General features: G+C 42.2%; 1 protein-coding gene across 5 annotated transcripts in view; it reads right to left on the bottom strand.

Moving 5' to 3' along the window:
• Window positions 1–11,886: 11,886 nt before the first annotated feature.
• Window positions 11,887–22,294, bottom strand: part of CADPS (calcium dependent secretion activator) — a 431,573-nt gene continuing 421,165 nt past the window's right edge. For all 5 annotated transcript variants that reach the window (XM_058678713.1, XM_058678714.1, XM_058678717.1 and 2 more), the window contains 2 exons: window positions 16,402–16,506; window positions 11,887–13,084 (listed from right to left, as the gene is read on the bottom strand). In XM_058678713.1, coding sequence (XP_058534696.1) covers window positions 12,905–13,084; window positions 16,402–16,506 — 285 coding nt within the window. In that variant the 3' untranslated portion in view covers window positions 11,887–12,904. The remainder of the gene's footprint in view (window positions 13,085–16,401; window positions 16,507–22,294) is intronic.

Genomic DNA, 22,294 nt, shown 5'->3' with positions numbered 1-22,294 from the left:
TGGCGGGCAGGGATCCTCTCTTGGTCGGGGGGCAACAGGTACATTTGCTTTGTGGATAAGTCACATGCATAAACATACTACATTCTCCTTTACAGTTCTGGCAGAGACACAAATGAAGCCAGCTTGTGGCGTTGTATTTCACCATGGTTTCTCCTTCTCTCGCTTCTTCCTCCTCTCTCCCTTTCTCCTCTCTGCCTTCTTCTGTCCTTCCTTTTTCCCTTCCTCCCTCTCTTCCTCACTCTCCCTCTTTTCATTTCCTTTCCTTCCTTCCCTTTGCTTTTAATATTTTTAATTTTAATGTGGTTACCATCTAAGAAGAGAGCAGGTTGCATGCTGGTTAAAAAAATGTACAGTATCTCTACGATCCGTAGGCAACGATTAGCACAAATCAAGGTTCTTGTAATTGGAATTATCGGGCAGACTGAGGTTCTGGAATATACGTCGACTCATTCATTCTCCTTACTAGTGTTTAAATAGGACTCGTGTTTCTAACTGAAGTGAAGGAAGCCTTTTCAGACCTGTCCTTGGGTAGAGAGAAAATATTTGTTTCCTTTTTAGCGCGAAGAAATCCCTTACAGCCTCTCCCTCCCACTTGCACCTCCACAGGTTCCTTGGAGGGGGAGCAAAGGAATGTACAGGAGAAACAGCGTTCTATAAATAAGAGCTCACTTGGGGAATGAAAGAAGAACCCAGCAAGCAAGTCTCTAGCCCTGTTGTTAAATTAAATTTGAGCATCTGCTTATTTAACATAGTTCAGTATGGTAAGTGTTCTCTCTTTCTCAGTTTTTTTTTCAGGTTTTTAAAATAATCCTTATTTTTTTTTAAAGCTAATATGTACATTATAGGAAGCCACAGCACACAAGAGTAGTGTACAAAGTCCTCCACAATTAAAGCGCTTGTAGTCTGATGTGTCCCTCTAGGTCCTGGGTGTTCTTACAGAACATCCCACTCTATGTGACTGCAATTGTTCAGCACGCTTCCTATCTCTCGGTTCATGTTTATAGGTCACATTAGGCTGTTGACCTAGAGAACATTCATGAGTAGGTAAATGAATACTAATCAATCATGGGGTGATCAGTTCATCATTGTTTTGTTTCCAGATTTTTTGGATATAATAATTATTCATACTGAGTTCAAGTGTCATAGTACACTATGATGAAAACCTTTCTCCCATTTTTCAGCCCATCACTTCTATCTCATAACTAGCTTATCATATTCCAGGTCCCTTGAGCTAAGTAAATATTAGCAATTATTATTATTTTATACACACATGATCCTATAAGGCAGACGGATAGTTCTCATGAAATCAGCAAGATTGTGTGGGTATTAATGCATAGTTTACAGCCACATGTTGAGTTGAAATGCAGAGTGAAGAGTCCTGGATAGCTAGCTGAATTCCCACGTCATTTTCTGTTTACCACTATGCTATTCAATCTAGAAACAGAACAGGACTGTTTAACATCTTCAAACAAAACTGTAGGCTATCATTTATCCCATTGTTTTGGAAAGTTTGATGTAGTCTGGATAAAAAAGAAAAGAGATAGTGTTTCTTTTTTTCGATTGATCAGGGTGTTAGGCAAAGAATCAGTAGATAAAGCAAGGAATAAAATGGGGACAAGAAACATGAAAGGATTTGGAAGAGCTTGGCATGCACATCAAGGAGTCCCCTGGCTGTCTGGTTAGCCTAAAAACTCTTTCTCAGAAGGATACTGTGGTACCCAAGGAATACCAATCACACTAATATATAGTTGGCAAAATTTTTTTGGAACAGCACATTGGCTCAACTGGCTAATTCTCCACCTCCAAGTGCTGGCATCCCATATGGGTGCCAGTTTGTGTCTCGGCTCTTCCACTTCCCATCCAGCTCCATGCTTATGGCCTGGGAAAGCAGAGGATGGCCCAATGCTTTGGGACCCTGCACTGTGTGAGAGACTGGGAAGAAGTTCCTGGCTTCAGATTGGCTCAGCTCTGGCTGTTGTGGCAACCGGGCAGTGAACCAGAGGATGGAAGATCTTTCTGTCTCTCCTTCTTATGTAAATCTGCCTTTCCAATAAAAATAGATAAACCTCAAAAAAATTCTTTTAAATGTGGAATGCAGTGATACAGGTATGTGTGTATACTTCAAAAACTTCACAGAAAGATGGAAGTAAAACAGAAGCTTATTTTAGTAAAAAATTTAGTAATATTCACTTTAAAAAACAATATGTACATTTCATGAGCTTTTTAAACGATTCTATGTATGCATTCATTTCAGAATTTTTAAACATTGAAATAAACATGTTTAATTTCATTTTCTACAAAAATTTGGAGTTACCCTTGTATACATCATTCCTTCTTTCAAAATTTAGATTTCCAGAACTTATTCTTCCTGTCTTAATGAGGCTTTGTTCTCTCTTATCCATGTTCCTCCCCTCCCAGGGCCTGGGGACCAGTGTTTTATTCTCGGTTTCTATGAGGTTGATTTTTTTTTTTTTTTATTTCACAGTGAGATCATGCAGTATTTATTTTTTATGCCTTATTTCATGTAACTTAATGTCCTTTAGTGTCATCCAGGTTGTGGCAAATAATACAATTTCTTTTTTAAAGAAGGCTTTTGGTAGCACTTCATGTACAAACACACACACAAAACCCCAAATTTTCTTTGTCCACTTGTCTTTTGTTGGACACTGAGGTAGATTCCATATCTTGGCTATGGTGAAAAATGCTACAGAGAACATGGGGGCAGTGTGCAAATATCCTCTTACTATACTACTTTCTTCCTGTATTAGGTAAGAGCTGTTGCTGGCCTAATAACTAAGGTAGTTTAGAGGCCCTGAGACAGTGGAATAACGATACTACTATCACGTGAACAGCAACTGTAATATGATGTGAAAATACATTGCTTTTTATTGGTGACTGAGTAAAGAAAAAAATACCATAAATACTATCATGGTTTGCTACCTATACTGACTGTCCCCCAGTGTTATTCAGGTTTATGGTCCTCTGGAATTATAGCAAGAGTTACAAGACATGACAGGAGATTACAAGCCAGAGTCATTGGCTACTGATGGCCACTGGCTCTCTGGTCATCCTGATTGCAAAATCTATGTTCTTATTTGCCTCTTTCTATTTGCTTTTGCCACAGTCACCCCAGAGTCTATAAAGCCTGCAATCTTTTGCATTTATCTTTGCCTCAAGACCCACAAAGTGGTCTTGAATCCCCAATCTCCCAAGGATCATCTGTGTCCAGCATACTAGGGAGCTGGGGGAACAGGCATGCACTCATGTCTACTCTCGATTCAGTCCTTGGTTTCACCTCTGCCCTCAGTTCACTTAGGAAGCCTCTTCCCTAAGACACACACCTTTTCTCCCCATACAGTCTTCAAAATAGTATTAATTCAGGAATGTATGGATAGCAACCTTGTTCCAGAGGCTTGATGATGGCAGAAGGTAGATACAGCGTCTATTTCTTTCTTTACAGTGGAAGGATGCATTCCAATTTTAGAGCTCTTAAAAGTGACAAAAAAGTTTTGTCATAGAATCAATGAGGTATGAGAATTGGTTGGACTATAAGAAGTGAAAGAATCAGAGATGGGCTTACCTGTGATCAATGCAGAAAGACACTTGACTCCTTGGAATGGGATTATTAGCTGATTTTCATCTTCTCACAGTCTTTTTTTCAGGACTATTCAACTACTCTGAGTTTTGGAGAGAAAAACATTTCCTTACCTTGCCAAAAATCGCTTCATAGACATTCAACTTTCAATATTACAGAAGTTTAAATTGTTGTTTAATTAAAGCTCTGGAGAGTGCATATATAGTTTCCAAAGATATCATGATGTCAATACTCTCCATATCCTCTGAATTTTTTTTTTTTTGGTGGGAGAAGGTATGATTATTGATTTATTTGAAAGGCAGTGTGACACATCAAGAGGAAAAGACACACAGCTTTCCTCCACTGGTTCACATTCCAAGTGTCCACAACAGCCAGCAGCCTGGAACTCCATTTGGGTGTCCCCCGTGGGCAACAGGAACCCAAACACTTGGACCATCACTTGCTGCCTCCTAGTCCCATTAGCAAGCAGCTGGAATGAAGTAAGGAGTAGCTGGGACGTGAACCAGTACTCTAAAAGGGGATGCAGGTGTCCCAAGCACTGGTTTAACTTGCTGTGGCACAACAACTGCCCATGCTTTGAAACTCTCAGCCTATCATCTTGAGGCTTGATTTTTCTAAAGGATACTTCTAATGCAAAATTAAGTTAATAGGACCAAACGACACTGTGGGGGAATTATATTCTGCTCTAAGCCATGTTCCAAGAGGTTCTGAGGGGACTGAATGAGGAGCCTGAGTGGTCCCATTTATAATAAGGTAGTGACACTGGAATTTGAAATATAGTCATTGTTTCCACACACAAACTACATTTCTCTTTGCATCAACATTTGTCTTCTCATGTTGCTTCAGGATGTTCTTTCAAATACTTTCCTAAACTTCCAGCAATTTCTCTGATAATCATACACTCTTCGTTGGTGTTTCCTGTCTTAGGTGGAGCCTTGTTTATTCCTCACAATTGTGTTCCCTACCCAGGAAACAAGCCAACTTGCTTCTGATAGAGGGAAATATGCCAACTTAACCATGTTTACAATTGCTTTTAGCCATCCCACCATCAATGCTTAGGAAATAGGGGGGAAATGTAAGTTGTGTAGCTTTCAGCTTATTGTTGCCTGTGCATCCCTTTTGTTTCATAGTTGTGTGATGAATGGTCATGGTTTTACCCTCCGTTAGCTGGCGGCCGTGGTTCTTTTGTTGCTCCGTGGTGTTCTTTGACCTTCAGTGCAATGCCGTCAGGGAACAGAACTCTGCTGGCACATCGCACCATTTTCAACCCTTTTCTCTGGTTTGCTTGGTTACCATAAATGCAGATTTACAACTGCAGAAGAACTTCATGGTTCCATAGGAAGAAAATCAGATGATATTTAGTATTTAAATGAAGAAGCAAAACAACCTTAAATAAAAGATGGAAATCGCCTTTTTAAAAATGTATTTACTGGGCCTGGCGCAATAGCGTAGCAGTTAAAGTCCTCGCCTAGCACGAGCCGGGATCCCATATGGGTGCCAGTTCTAATCCCGGCTGCCCCGCTTCCCATCCAGCTCCCTGCTTGTGGCCTGGGAAAGCAGTCGAGGACGGCCCAAGGCTTTGGGACCCTGCACCAGCGTGGGAGACCCGGAAGAGGTTCCTGGTGCCCGGCTTCGGATCGGCGCACACCGGCCCATTGCGGCTCACTTGGGGAGTAAATCATCGGATGGAAGATCTTCCTCTCTGTCTCTCCTCCTCTCTGTATATCTGACTTTGTAATAAAACAAATAAACCTTTAAAAAAAATTCTCATAGAGGGCTCAGTACAGTAGCCTAGTGGCTAAATGCCTGCCTTGCATTCACCAGGATCCCATACGGACACTAATTCTAATCCCAATTGCTCCACTTCCCTGATGCTCCCTGCATGTGGTCTGGAAAAGTAGTGGAGGATGGCCCAAAGCCTTGGGATCCTGCACCCGCATGGGAAAACTGGAAGAAGCTCAGCTCTGGTTGTTGTGGCCACTTGGGAAGTGAATCAGTGGATGGAAGAACTTTTCTCTTTGTTTTTCCTTCTCGCTGTGAAATCTGACTTTCCAAGAATATAAGTAAATATTTTAAAAAATATTCTCATGAAATGTAAAGTTATGGCAGCATGAGAAGCCAAGGCTGGTGCGACACATGAGTGCACCTGTGGATGAGTACCCTAAAGCCGCTGGGCTTCGCCGTTCTGCCTTGTAATCCTGTCTTTATTGAAGTGTCCTACAATAAATCCAGTTTCTGCTGAAGCAGACTTGTCCAATGTCCATCCATCCAATTCAACCAGCATTTATTGAGTTCCTACTGTTTCCCATCGCCAGAATGGCATACACAAAAAGATACGTAATTCCAGACCTCAAGGAGTCGGAAGTTTAGGAAACAGACAGAGGCATGAATAGATAACTGTAATACAATTTAATTAGGCTCTGAATGGATTTCAGATCTCTCAGAAATTGTTTGATCACACATTTTCAAACAGTCTCTTGGGTCACTTTCACAGATGGCTCCCCCCACCCCCTTTTGTGTTTATCCATACTAATTTCCTCCTGGATTTTCAATTTACCTAACTTTCCTCCTATTTCTTCTTCAACTAGAAAACCTGCTTAGATAGGTCATGTCCATGATCAGAATATATATCATGGCCACTAGAACGATAACATGGGAGGCCTACAAGATTTACTCAGTAGGTTCAAGATGGATCAATTTGTGTCTTTCCAATGTACTTGTATACAATTTGAACATATTTGGAAGGATATTTGCCCATCTGTTAACAATGGCTACTTTGGGGAAACCGGTTGGCGGGGAAGCGGCTTGAACTTTGTTTCATATCTGTGTGGTTTTATTTATTTATTTTTAAGTTAAAAATGTCTTTAAATGTTTGGAAAAAAATAGAAACATTGAGTAGGTCTTGGCTAGGCAGACCAACAATCTCAAACTAAAGGGAATTTATACATGTCCCCTCTGAGTCCTTTATCTCCTTGTCTCCCCAGCCCCCGCATCAACTCTCCCATGGAGCAGGCTCCCTAACACATTGAACCTAGTCACTGAAGTCATAAGTCGGTGGGTACCTGCTGAATGTGTGCAGTATGCACTTAGAGAAAGCAGCTTTCTGTCTTCGTGGAGATTCAGCCGATCCTTCACTTGTCGTCTGCTCCTGTCCTATGTACTTTTCAAGGTCCCCCTCCTCTAGAAAGCTTTCCTTTCTTTCTTCCTCCAAATGACAGGATTCAGGTCTACATGCGTCTTTCAAACATTTATAATCTGCGGACTTGAAGTTCTGAGTGCATCTCCATTCTTGTCCTTTTAGCCTTCGTTTATTAGTCATGTATTTATTAAGAGCATTGGCGTATAGCGGGGAAGCTAGTGCAGCCCACAGACTCTGGAAGGGGAAGAAAGTATTTTGAATCACGCAATGAAGCAGATAATGCATTCATGACGACTATGAAAGGGGAGTGTTGGAATGGTATTTCCCAAGGAAATGGACACTGAACTGAGGGTTCTGGATTGGGAAGTCCTATTTGGCTGGGATTTGTAGGATGACATGAGGTGGTAGTTGAGGGGGCCCATAGTTGGGAAGAATCATGATGCACAGCAGGAAGTGAAATGTGACAGGTGTAGAAGAACCCAGAGAGTGAGAGAAGCAGTGGGGTAAACAGAGCAGCCTGGAGAGGTGGGCAAGGGCAGAGTGGCAGATGACCATGTGCACCAACACGCGGAGCTTGGGCTTTCTCTGTTAGAGGAGGGACAAGGCAACAACACTTGCCTCTTAGAATGATTGTGCTCGTTAATAAGAGGAAATGGGTGAGAGAGAGGCTGGTTGTTTTAGCACAGTACCTCATCAGTAGGCATTTGTCTACTTGTAGGCTGATTGATAATAAAGTGAATGCTTTTCCATCAGCATAATACTTTCCTTGAAATTTTTTTCTGTCCAACCAGCATATTTTCCTTTTTTTTTTCCCATTAACCTTCAGACAGCTCCAGAATCCTCCCCTTTTAGGGGTGAAAACACCTACACATACATATTACAAAAGAAACAATCCAACTTACTACTACCGACATTAAATGGCAATGAACTTTCAAGAAGAGTTTGGAGTTGGCATTGTGGCATAGTGAGAAAAGTCGCCATTGCCTGGGATCCTGGTATCCCTCTATGAGTATCGATTTGTGTTCCAGTGGCTCCATTTCTGCTTCAGCTCCCTGCTAACACTCTGGGAAAGGCAGTGAAAGATGGTTTAAGTGCTTGGAGCCCTGCCTGCCACGTGGGAAAGCCAGATGAAACTCATGGATCCCAGCTTTGGCCTGGCCAAACATTGACTGCTGCAGTCCACTGGGAATGAACCAGCAGATGGAAGACCTTTCTGCCTTTTCTCCTTGCTCTGTCACTGTGACTTTGAAAATAAATACATTAAAAATAGATACATACATTATTTACTTACTTGAAAGAGAGGAGAGAGGAAGACAGAAAGAGAACTACCATCTGCTGGTTCAGTCTCTAAATGATTGCAATTGCCAAAGCTGGGCCAGGATGAAGTCAGGAGCCTGGAACTCCATTCTGGTGTCTCATGTGGGTGACAGAAGCCCAAACCCTTAAGCCATTTTCTGCCTCTCTTCCAGGTGCATCAGCAGAGACCCAGATGGAAAGTGGAGCAGCAGGGATATGAGTCGGCATTCTGATATGGAATGCTAGTCCCCAAGGGGTGGCTTAATGCACTGCACCACAAAGCTGGCTCCAAACAACCCTATATATATATTTTCCTTTGCCATAAGTGAACTGCAATTCTTAAGCACCACATCACTTAATGATGAAAAATTTGAGTGATAATACTTAAAATTGTCAAAGATGTGGAATAACAGAGGACATGGTTATGCCACTGGTGAGACTCTAATGCTATTCACTCTCTAGGGAAAAACACAGCTTCTTCTAGTAATGAGCACATACCACAACCCAGCCACTGTACCAAGTCACAAATAAGAACATTTGTGACAGCATTATTCTTAATCCCCAAATGGAAAACATTTTAATAGAGATGCATTACTTGTGGTATATTCCTATATTGCGCTACTGCACAGCAATGAATAAAAACAAACCAGAACTATGCAAATGACATAAAGTACAGAGATGAAAGAACATGTATTGGGATTGTAATGACATAAGGTTCAAAGCAGGCATGTTACTGTGCAATACTAGAAACCAAGATTCATGGGGCAGACAAGGCCGGCTGTAGGACGACACTGTGACCCTAGAAGGTCAGCGAGCACAGGGTTATAATAGATTGGATATTTGTATGATAACAACCGAATGGATACCTTTTGTATAACTGATTGGATATCATTTGTATGAGAACAGTTGAGTGGACAGCATGTGAATGAGAACACTTGGTAGAATATACAAAACAAAAGGAGTTCCAAACAAAAGTATAGAAACAGTTGATGGGTTTTGTTGTCAAGCTCAATACTTCCTCCCTTATCCCATATGACCCTCAGTGTATAAAGTCTGATGGCACTAATAAACTTCAGCTATTAACCATCAGTCAGTAGTCCACGCATGTTGTTATTAGCTCTGTACACCAAGTCCATCGCTGCAGGACAGCGACAGTCTGCAGTAGGTAAGTCATCACTTGAGATGCTCACATCTAATGTTACTGTGCCACGTTCAAGGCCTAGCTAACCTGCCTGAAATGCCACTTTCTGCTAATGCATGCCCTGGGACCTAGCAGGTGGCATCTTCAATACTTGGGTCCCTGCCATTCATACATGAGATGTGGAGTGTGTTCCTGGCTCCTGGATTTGGCTAGGTCTAGCCCTGACTATTGCAGGCATTTGGGTGAATCAGTGGAAGGAAAGCAAAGGGAGGGTTTTTTTTTTTTTTTTTCTGTCTCTGTTTCTTCCTTTAAAACATGGCAATAATATTTTTAAAGTGAATTAAAATAGAGAAATCAAAACATTGTTTACCTCTAGTGAGTAGGATGAATGCAGAGGTAGGGAAGCGGCTTGGGCAAGGGTGACATGGGCGGCGCTTCTGTTTTATGATTCGTAGTTGTCTCGGAGTAGGCTTACTTTTTGTTAAGTCATCGAGCTGACCGAGCTATGTGCTTGGGGCTTGTACGCTTTTCTGTAAGTATGCTATATTTCAAAGAGAGTGCTCAAGAGACAAGAACGGCCTTCACAGCTGTGCATTTGTGGCGAGGGTAACTAGTCGGGGCTGCTTTCTATCAGAGTTCTTCTGATGTCATTTCCTTCCTTTTTCCAGACTTGCCACACTAGGGGATGCTGTTTAACAGGATGCTCAGTGAGAGGCAGTGGTGAATTCTCCTGCAGAAGGCTTTTTTTTCTTTTAATTCTGGGTTTGCAGATACAGTCTTTTCTGGCTTGGTTCTCTTTGTGCCGCTGGGATGCAGCCCTCTGGTTTAATGCCTAACCTTTTCACTTCCTCTCCTCCATGGTTCTTAAATGTTTCCTTGCTTCCACCAACCACTATATTTAAGGCAGATTCTCCCTCTTCACTTTGCATATTTTCTAATTTTTCTAATGGTTGCAAGGAATGGGCGTTAATTTTGTAATTCAAAAACTATAACCAGGGCCCGGTGTGATAGCCTAGCAACTAAAGTCCTCACCTTGCACAAGCTGGGATCCCACATACATGCTGGTTCATGTTCCAGTTGCCCCACTTCCCATCCAGCTCCCTGCTTATGGCCTGGAAAAGCAGTCATGGACGGTCCAAAGCCTTGGGACCCTGCACCCTTGTGGGAGACCTGGAGAAAGCTCCTGGTTTTGATCGGCTCAGCTCCAGTTGTTGAGGCCACTTGGGGAGTGAACGAGCAGAAGACCTTTCTCTCTGTATCGGCTTCTCTCTGTAAATCTGCCTTTCCAATAAAAATAAAAAAAATCTTTAAAAAATAGATATGTATATATGCAGGGCCTGGCGCATTATAGCCTAGTGGCTAAAGTCCTCGCCTTGCATATGCTGGGATCCCATATTGGCATCAATTTGTGTCCTACCTGTTCTACTTCCCATCCAGCTCCCTGCTGTGGCCTGGAAAAGCAGGACAGCTCAAAGCTTTGGGACCCTGAAACTGCATGGGAGACCTGGAAGAAGCTCCTATTCCTGGCTTCAGATTGGTTCAGTCCTGGTCGTTGTGGCCACTTAGGGAGTGAACCAGCAGAAGATCCTTCTCTCTGTCTCTCCTTCTCTGTAAATCTGACATTCCAATAAAAAGAAATAAATTTTTAAAAATATATATACATGTAATCAAAATATTTTTTTAAAGAGCCTGGCTTTCCCTCTCTGGTTTAACTCTGTGCTATTGAGCAAAGTTAGTTCATACCTCAGTGCTTAATTCCCATCTGTATTAGCAGCTTTGTGTTGGTATCTCTGGCTTGAAACTTCTGCATGAAGCTGTGCTGCTTCCGGGTAAGTTTGCTTTACCTTTTGACCTTAATGTCCTCATCTACAATGATAATAACAACCCTTCCCACTTAGGGTTGTGCACTATTTCAATGAAGTCATACAGGCAGAATGCCTAGCATACGACAGTTGCTTAATAAATGGCAGTTCTACTTCAAACCCACTAACTACTTACTGAGTTACACCCACAGCTCTATAGGTCCAAGTACAGTGGGAACCCTTCTCCACAGGGGATTTTGGGGACAGCAACTGGTGACCGTTTTCCTCCATCCTGTTGGGAAAAGCTGTCTTGTCCCTAAAACCTCTGGCAGCCCCAGGGAAAGGTCAACCTGGGTAACCGACAGAGACACAGAAAGCAGGCGAAGCTATAAGACATCTGATTTCTTTGAAGCCTAGGTGATTATCCGGTTGACAGGGACTGGGGATGGAGAGGAGTCCTCCATAGCTTAGAGCATCTTGTGAAATGCTCTAACAAATATATAAGAATCATATATAATTGGCACACACTTTGTTTGAATGCAAACACTGCTGTTAAAGTGGTGCTTAAAAACAGTTTGTTGGCCTTCTCTTCGTACAGGAGAAACATTTCTCTCGTTTACACTACTCACTCGCTTAGCAAACCCTTATTTATCCTCTAAGGCAAGCATAATCTGCCCAACACGTCCAAATGCCCACAGATTCTGAATTAGTGAAGTCGGAATGAAAAGAATTCCAGGCAGATACTCACAGTGTTTGACAACGGCCCACTCAGACCATTTGAAGAACACGCTCCAAAACCACCTCTTCCCTGCCTCTTCCAGCCTCTGCAGGCTCCTGTATTTCAGTTCTGCCTTTCAAAGGAGACGGACTCACACAGACTGAGACGGCTATGTCAGGACACTGGAACTGTTCTTTTATTGAGAAGCCACAGTCTTCCACACTTTCATAACTGTTGGCTTTATATAAGGCAAAAGCAATGGATCCACTACTTTACACAGAAAAGAACTAACTAGGCAGCCAAACCCCAGGGCCGCGCAGCGACAGGTCGCAATGCAATGTACATGACAGATATAAAAACCAGTGTGGGCCAAAATAATTTAAATTATGGTTACAATCTACCAAAGGAAACATCCGTATCTTATTATAAACACATTTATAGTCTAAGATTGTAATTTAAATATTCCATTTTTTTACATACACAGTTATTGAAACATAAAAGCAAAATGAAACATTGAAGAGGATCATCTTGGACAGAAGACGGTTGCTCCGAACTGTGCTTGATGTGAAGTTATGATAGGATCGCTCCCTTCCCGTGGCAATTGAGAGAATCAATCCATTGGTACACAGCCGTTGTGGCTAACCATATGGGTAAATCAGAGAATGGGTTAACAAGGACACTAGGGGTCCATTTTTCTTGTTAAATTTTAAAGGGAACAGAAAGAACTAAAAGTTTGCAGCTGGCGCCTTGCCTTTTGATTTTCAAAAACACAAAGCAAATCTATGTGTCTTGGTGAATTTACTGTTACACTCACTTAAATAACCGGCATCCACACACTTGAAACAAAGCAGTGAAGGTACTTGGCATACTCGCCCTCACATCCATTGGCCATCAATGCGCGCAGTACACGGATGAAGCATCATTTGCTGACAACAGGGACACACCTAGCAGGTGGACTATGTATTCTCCAGGAACAGTAGTTAAAGAATGGTGCTTCATATTGCTTGTAAACATAGAGACACAGAAATCAGGAACTCAGTGGATTCAAAGGTCATTTGCTAATCTTGGTACCACATAGCTAAGATGGCAATTGTATTAGTAAACGTTTCATGGTCATGGTAGTTGACAGAAATTCCCTAATGGGGTTAACTAACAGACTAAGGACATGCATTGATTACAGGACTGTATCCTCAGGGAGTGTAGAACCGAGGGTCTAATCGTCTTCCTCATCTTCCTCATCGCTGTCCTTCATGCTGATCCCCTGGAGGCCCCCCCCTTCGCTCACAGACGCCGTGGCTTCTTCCACAGTGAGACGATTCCGGATGGTTTCATAGGTCTTGCTGTTCAAGGTGGAGTCCAGGACCCCTTGCAATCGGAAGTCTCTATAGGTTTTCTAAGGAGGGAAAAGATGCAGTGGTAAGGGAGTTCTCATCTTGAGGAGAGAGTGAGGTGGGATGCAAAGCAGGTGAGGGCATGAGGGCCCAGACTTGCAGCTAAGTGTCACACTTCATGCATTGTCATGGGTGAGCCACCATGCTCAGACTTCACTCGTACTAAAATCTGAGATTCATTGAATGACAGAAAATGAGACATTGTGACAGGATAAACTGTATTAGATGAGACAAAGCAAAGAACATAAGCTTGTGTTTATTCAGTTCCACAAAGGGAAATGTTCCATAATTGTTTTGGTTCCTTTCTTTTCTTTTTAATGGGCTTGGTTTTTCTTTTCTTTTTCTCTTTTTCTCTTTTTTTTGGGGGGGTTAGTATAATATGAAAAGATAATCAGCGAAAGGTGCTATAATATGTAGGTAATGGATCAAGTGATTATGGCATTTTGTGATTTCTATTACAGTCTGGTCTTTAGTATTCTTGAATCTTGTTAATTGCATGAGCCACACCCCCCTGTCTGATACACAAGACAGACATATGTATGTTGGTATAGGAGACCCATTACAGGCAGCCACAATTACGGGAAAGATGGAGCGCTAATGCCTCATCAATATGTTGCAGGCATGTGACTCATTTCTCCTCTCCTTGGGAAAGAACTGTATTCCGTTCACAACTTCATGCTCTCAGGGAAGAGATTTGGCTCTTTTTCAAGAACAATGGTTTGGTATTGCTGTATCACAAGCTCTTTGTTCCTTCAGGCGATTTCTCGCACATTTCCTTAGGTATTCCAAGGACTGATTTTCTTTTCTTTTTTTTTTTTCCCTAGAAATCCCTTAGTGTTAATTGAACACGACCAGAAGCATCTGGCTGTTGTCTACTTCCTAATTCTTTTTTTAAAAATGTATTTATCAAAATGCCTCTTATCTACAACTTTCCTCATCACACTGCATATCATTGCAGCTACTGCTTCTGCTTCTCTTAGTGATACAGGAAATTTGCTAAAGGGGCAAGAGAAGGAAGAGTATCAGACTTGAATGCCAGCCTCACTAGTATTTCTATTTGTCATAGTCCACTGAACACAGTCCCAGGTCCTCCCTTGTGGAAGTTTCATGGTGTAATGATGGAGAAGTAGCTGATGCGGTCTGAATAGTGCAGACCAGTCACTGAAGACTCTGGAATGGATGGCCACACATCCCCTTTCCCGGTTATGTTGGTGTCCCCATCCACACGGTTATTATTCACAGGGCTTTCTTTCCGCCTGAAAAGTCACCCAGGGTAGACACTAAACTATAAGGTCACTGCAAATCCTGAGTCTAGCTTCACACCTCTTGAAGAAGGAAGAACCAGTGAGGTGGTGATCTGAACCACCGTCCCGGAACAGGGATGAGGAGGAGGTGGGCTAAATCGGAAGCATGAATGAGACCAGAAATGGGGATGATTAACTTGAATGTGTGTGTGCTTTTCAATGAGTGGTTCTGTTGCTATTGAGGGTAACATAATCATCGTCAGAATACGCCAGTGCAAAGGTAAGAAGTGCTTACATAATCTCCCCTTTTTTTTAAATGCCAGAGCAGTGAGTGCCAGACTCGTCCTGAGGGCGAAGACAACATCTTTGCATTTTTGAATCCCTCACCCAGTAAAACGTTAAGTAGAAAGGCTCACCTGATGGTTCTATGCGAGATGAATGAATCAATGCTTTCTGAATAAGGAATGAATGGACGGACAGATGCCAATTCTCCTTGGAAATGTGTCGTGGAAAAGGAGACCTCTGTGTTACATACTGGGTACAGATGGGGCATTCTGCTTCCTTCCTCTGGGCGGTGGTGATGGTTAAACTGGGCCCAGTTGTGGTAAAAGTGAAGGTGTTCATTTACAGGTGACATTTTTGTGTCCCTTCTCTGTGGTTCATGCAGAGGAATTCTGTTTGGCTGTTTTGCTTTGTTTTTTTGACAGAAAGCTAAAATGAAATTGTCTTTCTGACGGATACTTTTTTTTGACATAACTAAACTCTAAATCACAGTGCAAATCTGGAAACACCAGTACAAAGAAGATCATTTGAAAATATTAAAATTGTATCTTCTTTTTAATTCTCCCTGGTAAGGGCCATACAGGGAATTTTCCCAAAGTGTATAATGATACCCAGAAAACTGGAATTCAAGTTGTCAGGCAATGGCTATTGAGCTTGCCTCATGGAACCAGAGTAAAAAACCTGAAATTTGATCAAACCCTTAGTTTCTACATATGTTTCTTTTTTCTTTTCTTTCTTTTTTTTTTGCTAGCTGCAGCACACTGCTGTCTGTAACCTTCCCTGGGTAGGCGCTTTGTGAGATCAAATGCAGATGATAATAATTCTCCTTAATTACACACAATGCAAAAGTAATTGGTTTTAAGTCAGCACGGGGGGTAGAGGAGCACCTTGAGAGAAATGGTGCTAATCCAAGAGAAACTAAATGGGGGAGGATGAAGCGGGTGACCGGGATGGGAGTGGGGGAAACTTTTGGCAAAGAGCTAAGAAATAGCAATTCAGTTCTGTTTATTAAAATACTCTGAAGGAGATTTGGTGGCTGCAATGAGATCCACTCCCCCCCTCAACACATGTTTTAAAATCTTCTATGGTAAAGCATCAAATGAAACTGAAGTGATCAAAAACGTATTTACCCCCTTCTGTGATCTTATTATTTCATGTAAACCACTGAGATTTCACACTGAAATAATTATCATGAGTCCAAGGCACACACAGAAGAACAGGGAGGAAAAAAAATAGCTACTTTCACGGAATGTTATGTCACTTTTGTGATCCTTTACATTTGATTGTATACACGCACTGTGAGAGAAAATACTTCAATTAACCATGAGAACAATATTGATTTGCATTCTGATAATGATCACAGGATAGATTTAGAAATAGCTAGAGGTAAATATTTCTCCTCAGTTAATGGAGGCAGAATTTTATTTAACTAAGCCATCAATGAACTTGGTAGCTACCATGATGACAATTTCAGCACCATCAGCTGGCTTGGGAATGCCTACTGCAAGGGGTATGCAGGCCTATGACAAATGCATAAGGTATTTTTTTTTTACAATTTGGATCATGATGTATAGCTATTTGCTTTTTATTCAATTTTTCTTTGATGTTGGAGTAATAAATTTACCATGTATCACAAAATAATTACATAGATTCTCTTGTTTGAGACACTCTTTTAAAAGATTGTCTTACTTGAGACACAAACCAATATTTGCGTTCAGGAAGTTCTGCAGCTTGTCAATGAAATGCCCTTCAGTGAGTTATTTACACAGAAGAATAATGATATTTTCTTTTACCTTCACCATCCTAATTAGTGTTTTCAACTGATAAATGTGAAGCTGTAAGTCCATCCGATCCGTCAACCAGGTGCAGATCACGTTCATGGAGCTGTTGTACCATTGCTGAAAAAAGAGACAAAAGTTCTCCAGCCAACACATCATGGAGCATTAGTGGGGCAGAGAGGGATGAGGTCACTTTGGAGCACCCTGTTGTGTTCCAGGAGGACACAAAATGGTTAGCAAGAACTAGAGGGCAGAGACCTTAGGGAACACACAATCACAAAGCAGTGGATTAGTCTAAAACTGATGTGGGTAGAGCTTGAATCTAACACAGACCTCTCCCACTAGATCATTTCACCTGCAGTCAGTCGATGCAGACCAGCTCTTGCTCTTCTGAGTGTTTCTGTAGTTGGTTCGTTTCACATTTTTGATTCAAGGCTCTGCTGATTTCCTAACACCACCGTCTGACACATGAGGAGATGGAGAGCCGGGGAGGGCTTTTTCATGAACCTTAGTGATGTCCTTTTCCACTTACCTTAAGAGCTCTCCAGACCTGGTCCATTAAGCACAGTTCTAGGAATGAGACTGAAGTCTTAGAAATTTAGGGGGATGTCATTTGCCCACTGGGGACATTCCTGATACAGTGAATAAAGGTTTATCTTAAATGACCAAACTGCTCTGGGCAGCACATGTGTCCTTACATTAACGGTGCAATCTGTTTGAATCTTAACACCAAAAAATTATGAGCGATGAGAGAGAGAGAGAAAAAAAAACCATCTACAAATGAGCTCATTTCAAGCTGTTGAAATCATACTTCCCCTTAAGGGGGTTAAATTTTGCTTCTTGTCTGTGAAAAATGCTTGAAGCTGTGTCACTTTAGACTGCCACCCCTGTGGTGCAGGAAGTCTCTGCTGCAGTATAATTTTGCAGTACTGCTCATATATTCATAAATCTCACTCGGAGACATATGAACAGTGTTATGAAGTGTCAGTATGAAAAAAAAATCTAATCTTTTAAACTTCACCAGGTTTCATTACGCTCTGCCACGAATCCCAAACAATTTACAAATAAAATGAAAAGGTGTGGATGGACCTATATATTTATTTATAGGGCACCTATATGAATTGTGCACAGAAAAGATGCCAAAAAAAGAAAAGAGTGGTTAGAGAGCTGAGATGATGCATGCTCTCCTGCTAACCAACATACACACACACACACACACACACACACACACACTCATACACACACACTCATAGCACACCAGTGGGGATTTGAAAAGCATAAATAAAAACATGTTTCTTATGGTGACTCCACCCTTTCTCACCTAAAGATCATCCAAAATCAGTTTATGCCTAACACTCACAGTTTTTCCGAAGCCTTGTTTCTCTGACTTAATTTTTTTTTGTATATAAAAAAATTAATTTGGGTTTTTACTTGTAAGGTAGAACTGCCAAGTTTCACCTTGCAAGAAACGACACAATCTCAGCCATGGCGTACTGAAGCCCTCCGCTGCAATCTCTCATTTCTAGCATTTCTAGGCTCCTTCCCCACCAGAGCCAACTGCGGCTCTCCTTGGAGCCCAGCCGCGATAGAGACCACACTATCCCAGTGGAGGCAGCACTGCAGCCTCACAGCCAACTTCTGCTCTTTTAAAGATCATGGAGGCGAAACTGTCAGTTTTAGGAACCTTCTGTCCCTCCCCAGGGAGCAGGCGGGGTTGGGAGTGGGAGGTTTTTTGTGTTTTTTTTCCCCTTGAGGTTGGCACCTCTCTGTATGGAGGGAGGGAGACCCCGTGTGAGGGTCAAACTGCTTAGGCAAGCCAGGTTTCCTCTCTAGGGGTGAGAACATTCCACTAGACATTACTATTATTTTCAGGGGGATTACGGGTGGCTTGGAGGGGGTTATTGTTGGCACATCTTGCCTTGGGATTTTGAGGCTTTTGCTGCCGCTGCATCTGCGTTTGTTAACAAAGGGTTCAGGGCCAGGCATATCCCTGAGACGCTGGTATTTCTGCAGCTCTGCTTCACTCCTGGCAACTGGGGATTCTCTGTGCTCACCCCAGGCCTCAGATCCCTCATTTACTGGCTGTCTTTGATTGATATGCAGTCTGGGGCTCACAAATCTATTTTGAGATCCTTTAGTAACTGCCTCCTAGGGTTGGACGATGACCTTCAAGCAACCCTGGTGCCCTCTTGGCCAAATCCACAAGCTCAAGGCCTCAGACTGGGTACATCTTAGGGACACATAAGGGGAGTGTGGCACTCTGGTTTCTAGGCAGAGGTGGCATTTTGCTTTGGCTGTGACAACAGGCAAACCGGCGCTGGCTTCCATCACTGCCAGCAAGCCTTGTGCAACATGCCTTTTTCTCTTTGCTGAGAGACGTGCCACCTTTCAAGAAAAAAAAATATAACACTCCCTTCCATTTTATGTAAGCATTTTCCATACTTGTAAATGAATTTTAGATAGTAAAAAATAAAAATAAAAAAGGTAGAATGCTTATCAGCACTCTTATTCTGCGGCTGAAATGGGGCTGGGGGTTGGAGGAAGAAGAGGAAATGCATACAGCCATGGCTCAGCGCATCACACACAGATTCCCACCCCAGGAGAACAAGAAAACCCTGGAACATCCATGCTTTTCCTCCTGGATCTCACATCTAGCAAAAGAAGTGTAAAAAATGTATGATGCCCCATTGGCTACACATTTAAAGAGGCAAAGGGAGTAAGTCACTCCTTTCCAAACCTTATGCTCAGTAGATGAAATTGGAGGCACTCCTGGATGCAACGCAGCACTCGCTTGGTTTTGTAGAAATATGCTTTAAAGGCACTTGGATGTTGGAGAAGGCAGGAGGCACTGGCTTCTAGAACTTTAAAATGTTAGAGGTGAGAGGGATCTTCCACACCCTCCTGGGTAGAGGTGCAAGTAAGGCCTAGAGATGGGAAGACTTTTCCCAAGGTTACATGGTGACTCCGGAAGGGCAGCTCCCGGCTTGGATTAGCTGACTGTCTACTACCACCACTCCTCCCTATGCAGCTACAGAAATGTGTTGGGCGTGAAGAGCGGATCTTGGGAATTTCAGGGATATTACATTGATAGAAGCAGTGGTTTCTATGAAATAGTGGTTAATTTTTTTCCCTCCCCCTGTGGAACTTGGCCAATTCCACCTACCGGGGCTTGCTTCCTCCCAGCAAGCTGTCATTCGACATTGATGAGTGTGTTACAGAGTGTCTAGCTGGTTCCTGCTCTCCCTTGTGGGGCTCACTGTGCTTACGCATCAGGTTTGCTTTACTTGAGATTGATACTAATGCAGCAGATTTGTTATGATTCTTCAAAAGAGGAAATTAATAAAACATTTTAAGTTCTCCCCATTTTGTTTTCTCTTTGGTTCAGATATGCCATTTCCCAAGCTTTCCTAACACCTGGGCATTGCATTTTTGGGAACATGTACTATAAATCTGTAGCAATAAGAGCTGTAGTCTTATAATATGTACTAAGTGTTTAAGGATAGCCTGGACTCCTCCTTCAACCTCCATGAATTCACATGGGTTGATTTGAAACTTCCTTTTCTCCTAAAAATGCAGTAAAGAAATAAATCTCCAGTAGCCTTCTGGAGAGAGTTCTGTGAACGTTTTGGACTTGAAACCCCAAATGATACCCATGCAGCTATGATCTGTGGGCTAAGAAAGCTGGAGACTTCTTCGGCAGCCATAGCAAGCATGGAAGGTTCTAAAACTGCCATTTATGTAGTTTTGCAATCTTCGATATAGTGGTTGAGAACATAGACCCTATGACACACCTGAGTCTGTGACCTGGTTTATGACCTGGGGCAGCTTCCCTACATTCTCACAGACTCAGTTTCCTGATGAGATAACGGAGATCAATCAGCTTTTCATAGGCTTTTTCTGGCGAGTAGATGAAACAGTGCTAGTAAAGCATCCATCATAGTATTTGTCATATAATTCCTCAAAGCCTTGGCCGGTTGCACCACCACCACCACCACTGCTGTCATCTGTCACTGCAGCCACCCCAAAGCTGCCACCACCTCCACCATCATCATCATATTATCTACCTTAGACAACAAAGAACAAGAGGAAAAGCAGATCAAGTTCCCAGGAAAAGTGAAATGAAATCTCTCTAGAATTGTATGCACAAGCCCTGTAAGTCATATAATTAGCTCTTTCTTTGAAAACTTTAAAAATTACTTTGAGGGAGGGAAGAAGGAAGGGACAAAGAGAGAGATCCTACCCACTGGTTCACTCCCCAAATGCTCGTCACTGCAGCTAGGATCAGGTAGGGACCTGATTATTTTGAGCCATTTCCTTGTTGCCTGGAAGGAGGCACACTACTTGAGAGCTGGGACTTGAACCCAGGAACTCTAATATGGGATGCAGGCAGCCGAAACCACGGATTCAGCACGAGGCCAAATGCCTGTCCTCAAAATCAGCTCTAAGCAATGTAACACCACCTGAAAGTTGTTTCACAGGAAGTCATCACCCACACCTACAAAACCATGCAGCCCATGCTAAACTATACCTATCTAGATCTGGATAACCCCTGCCCCGGCGCAGTGATTGTTAATGCAGTTTTGCTACATTTACTGACCGTAATTCCCAAGCTCCAACCCCAATTTCTTGATGTTAATTTTATGTCTTATAGAGATATTGTTAATGATAGCTTTTGTTTTCATGGCAATCCATATATCACAGGTGAACAGCAATAAAAATGAAGACTAGATGTCAAAAAGAGAGAATCATTAGCTGTATTTCCATACTCACTTATCACAATTTATCCCCTTAACTTACACAAACTCCACCAGATCAGACCTACAAAATTATTTTATAGTCTACTGTTTTCAACATAGGATCTCTAATACACAACCTCACGCACACATCAGAGCACAATGAATAAAAAAGCTATGTACTCATTGAACACTGTGGCCTTACAATGCACTGGCACTGTGCAAAACACATTACAAGTGTTATACAGTTTAATCATTTGAACTGTTTGGAGACTGACACTAGCATTAGACCCATTTTGTAGACGAGAGAGAGGGCATAAATCGGTTACAAAAGTTCCTTATGGTCCTATCATGAGTTAAGTGTCAGGTCAAGTTTGAGTTGATTACTTGCGACTAAACCTGCACAAAGTGTTTGCATTCAACTCAGTCCTTTCAAGAAGGAATGGATTGGTTATCACAGAAGCTCTAGTTCTAGGTATCTAGGCTGCATGATCATTTGGGTCTAAAGCTATCAAAGGAGACCTTGTGCGGGTAGGACAATGTTGTTGAACCTGTTTTGCCCAGGACTGGACTTGGCTCTTTGTTGAAATGATTCTGTGTTTTATTAGCATAGAAGGTTGCTAAACTGAGAGCGGGGAGTCAGGGACATTCCCATGGAAAGTCACTCAACAGCCTTAAAGAGCTGACAGATGAGAGATAACCATGTTCTTATCTTTTTAATTAGAGAATGAGAGAGCAAGAGAGGTAGAGAGAGAAAAAAAGAGATAAAGAGGGAGATGTAACCTATTTTCTTTCCACCCTAAAACCTACAATGATTAGGCTGGGGTTGGAATCAGGAATTCCATCTATTTCTCTCACATGGGTGGCATGGTCACAATTACTTCAGCCATCACTGTTACCTCCAAGGGTTTACATGTGCAGGAAGTTGCAGTCAGCAGACAGAGTAAGAGATAAACCCAGACACTCTAATAAGAGATGCCAGTGTCTTCATTTCTTGATTAAAGCCCTTCACTCAGTTGTTTTTGTGGTGGTCATTTGTTTGTTTTTCTGTTTCTTAACCTTCTGCCATCCTGCCATTGCAGAATCACAAGGGAAGTTATAAAAAAAAGTTGAAGCCCAGCACGATAGCCTAGAGGTTAAAGTCCTCACCTTGAACGTGCCGGGATCTCATATGA

Source organism: Ochotona princeps, chromosome 21, assembly GCF_030435755.1.
Source record: "Ochotona princeps isolate mOchPri1 chromosome 21, mOchPri1.hap1, whole genome shotgun sequence".
In the NCBI taxonomy this organism is placed as follows: domain Eukaryota; kingdom Metazoa; phylum Chordata; class Mammalia; order Lagomorpha; family Ochotonidae; genus Ochotona; species Ochotona princeps.
This window is presented reverse-complemented; position numbering and strand designations above follow the sequence as displayed.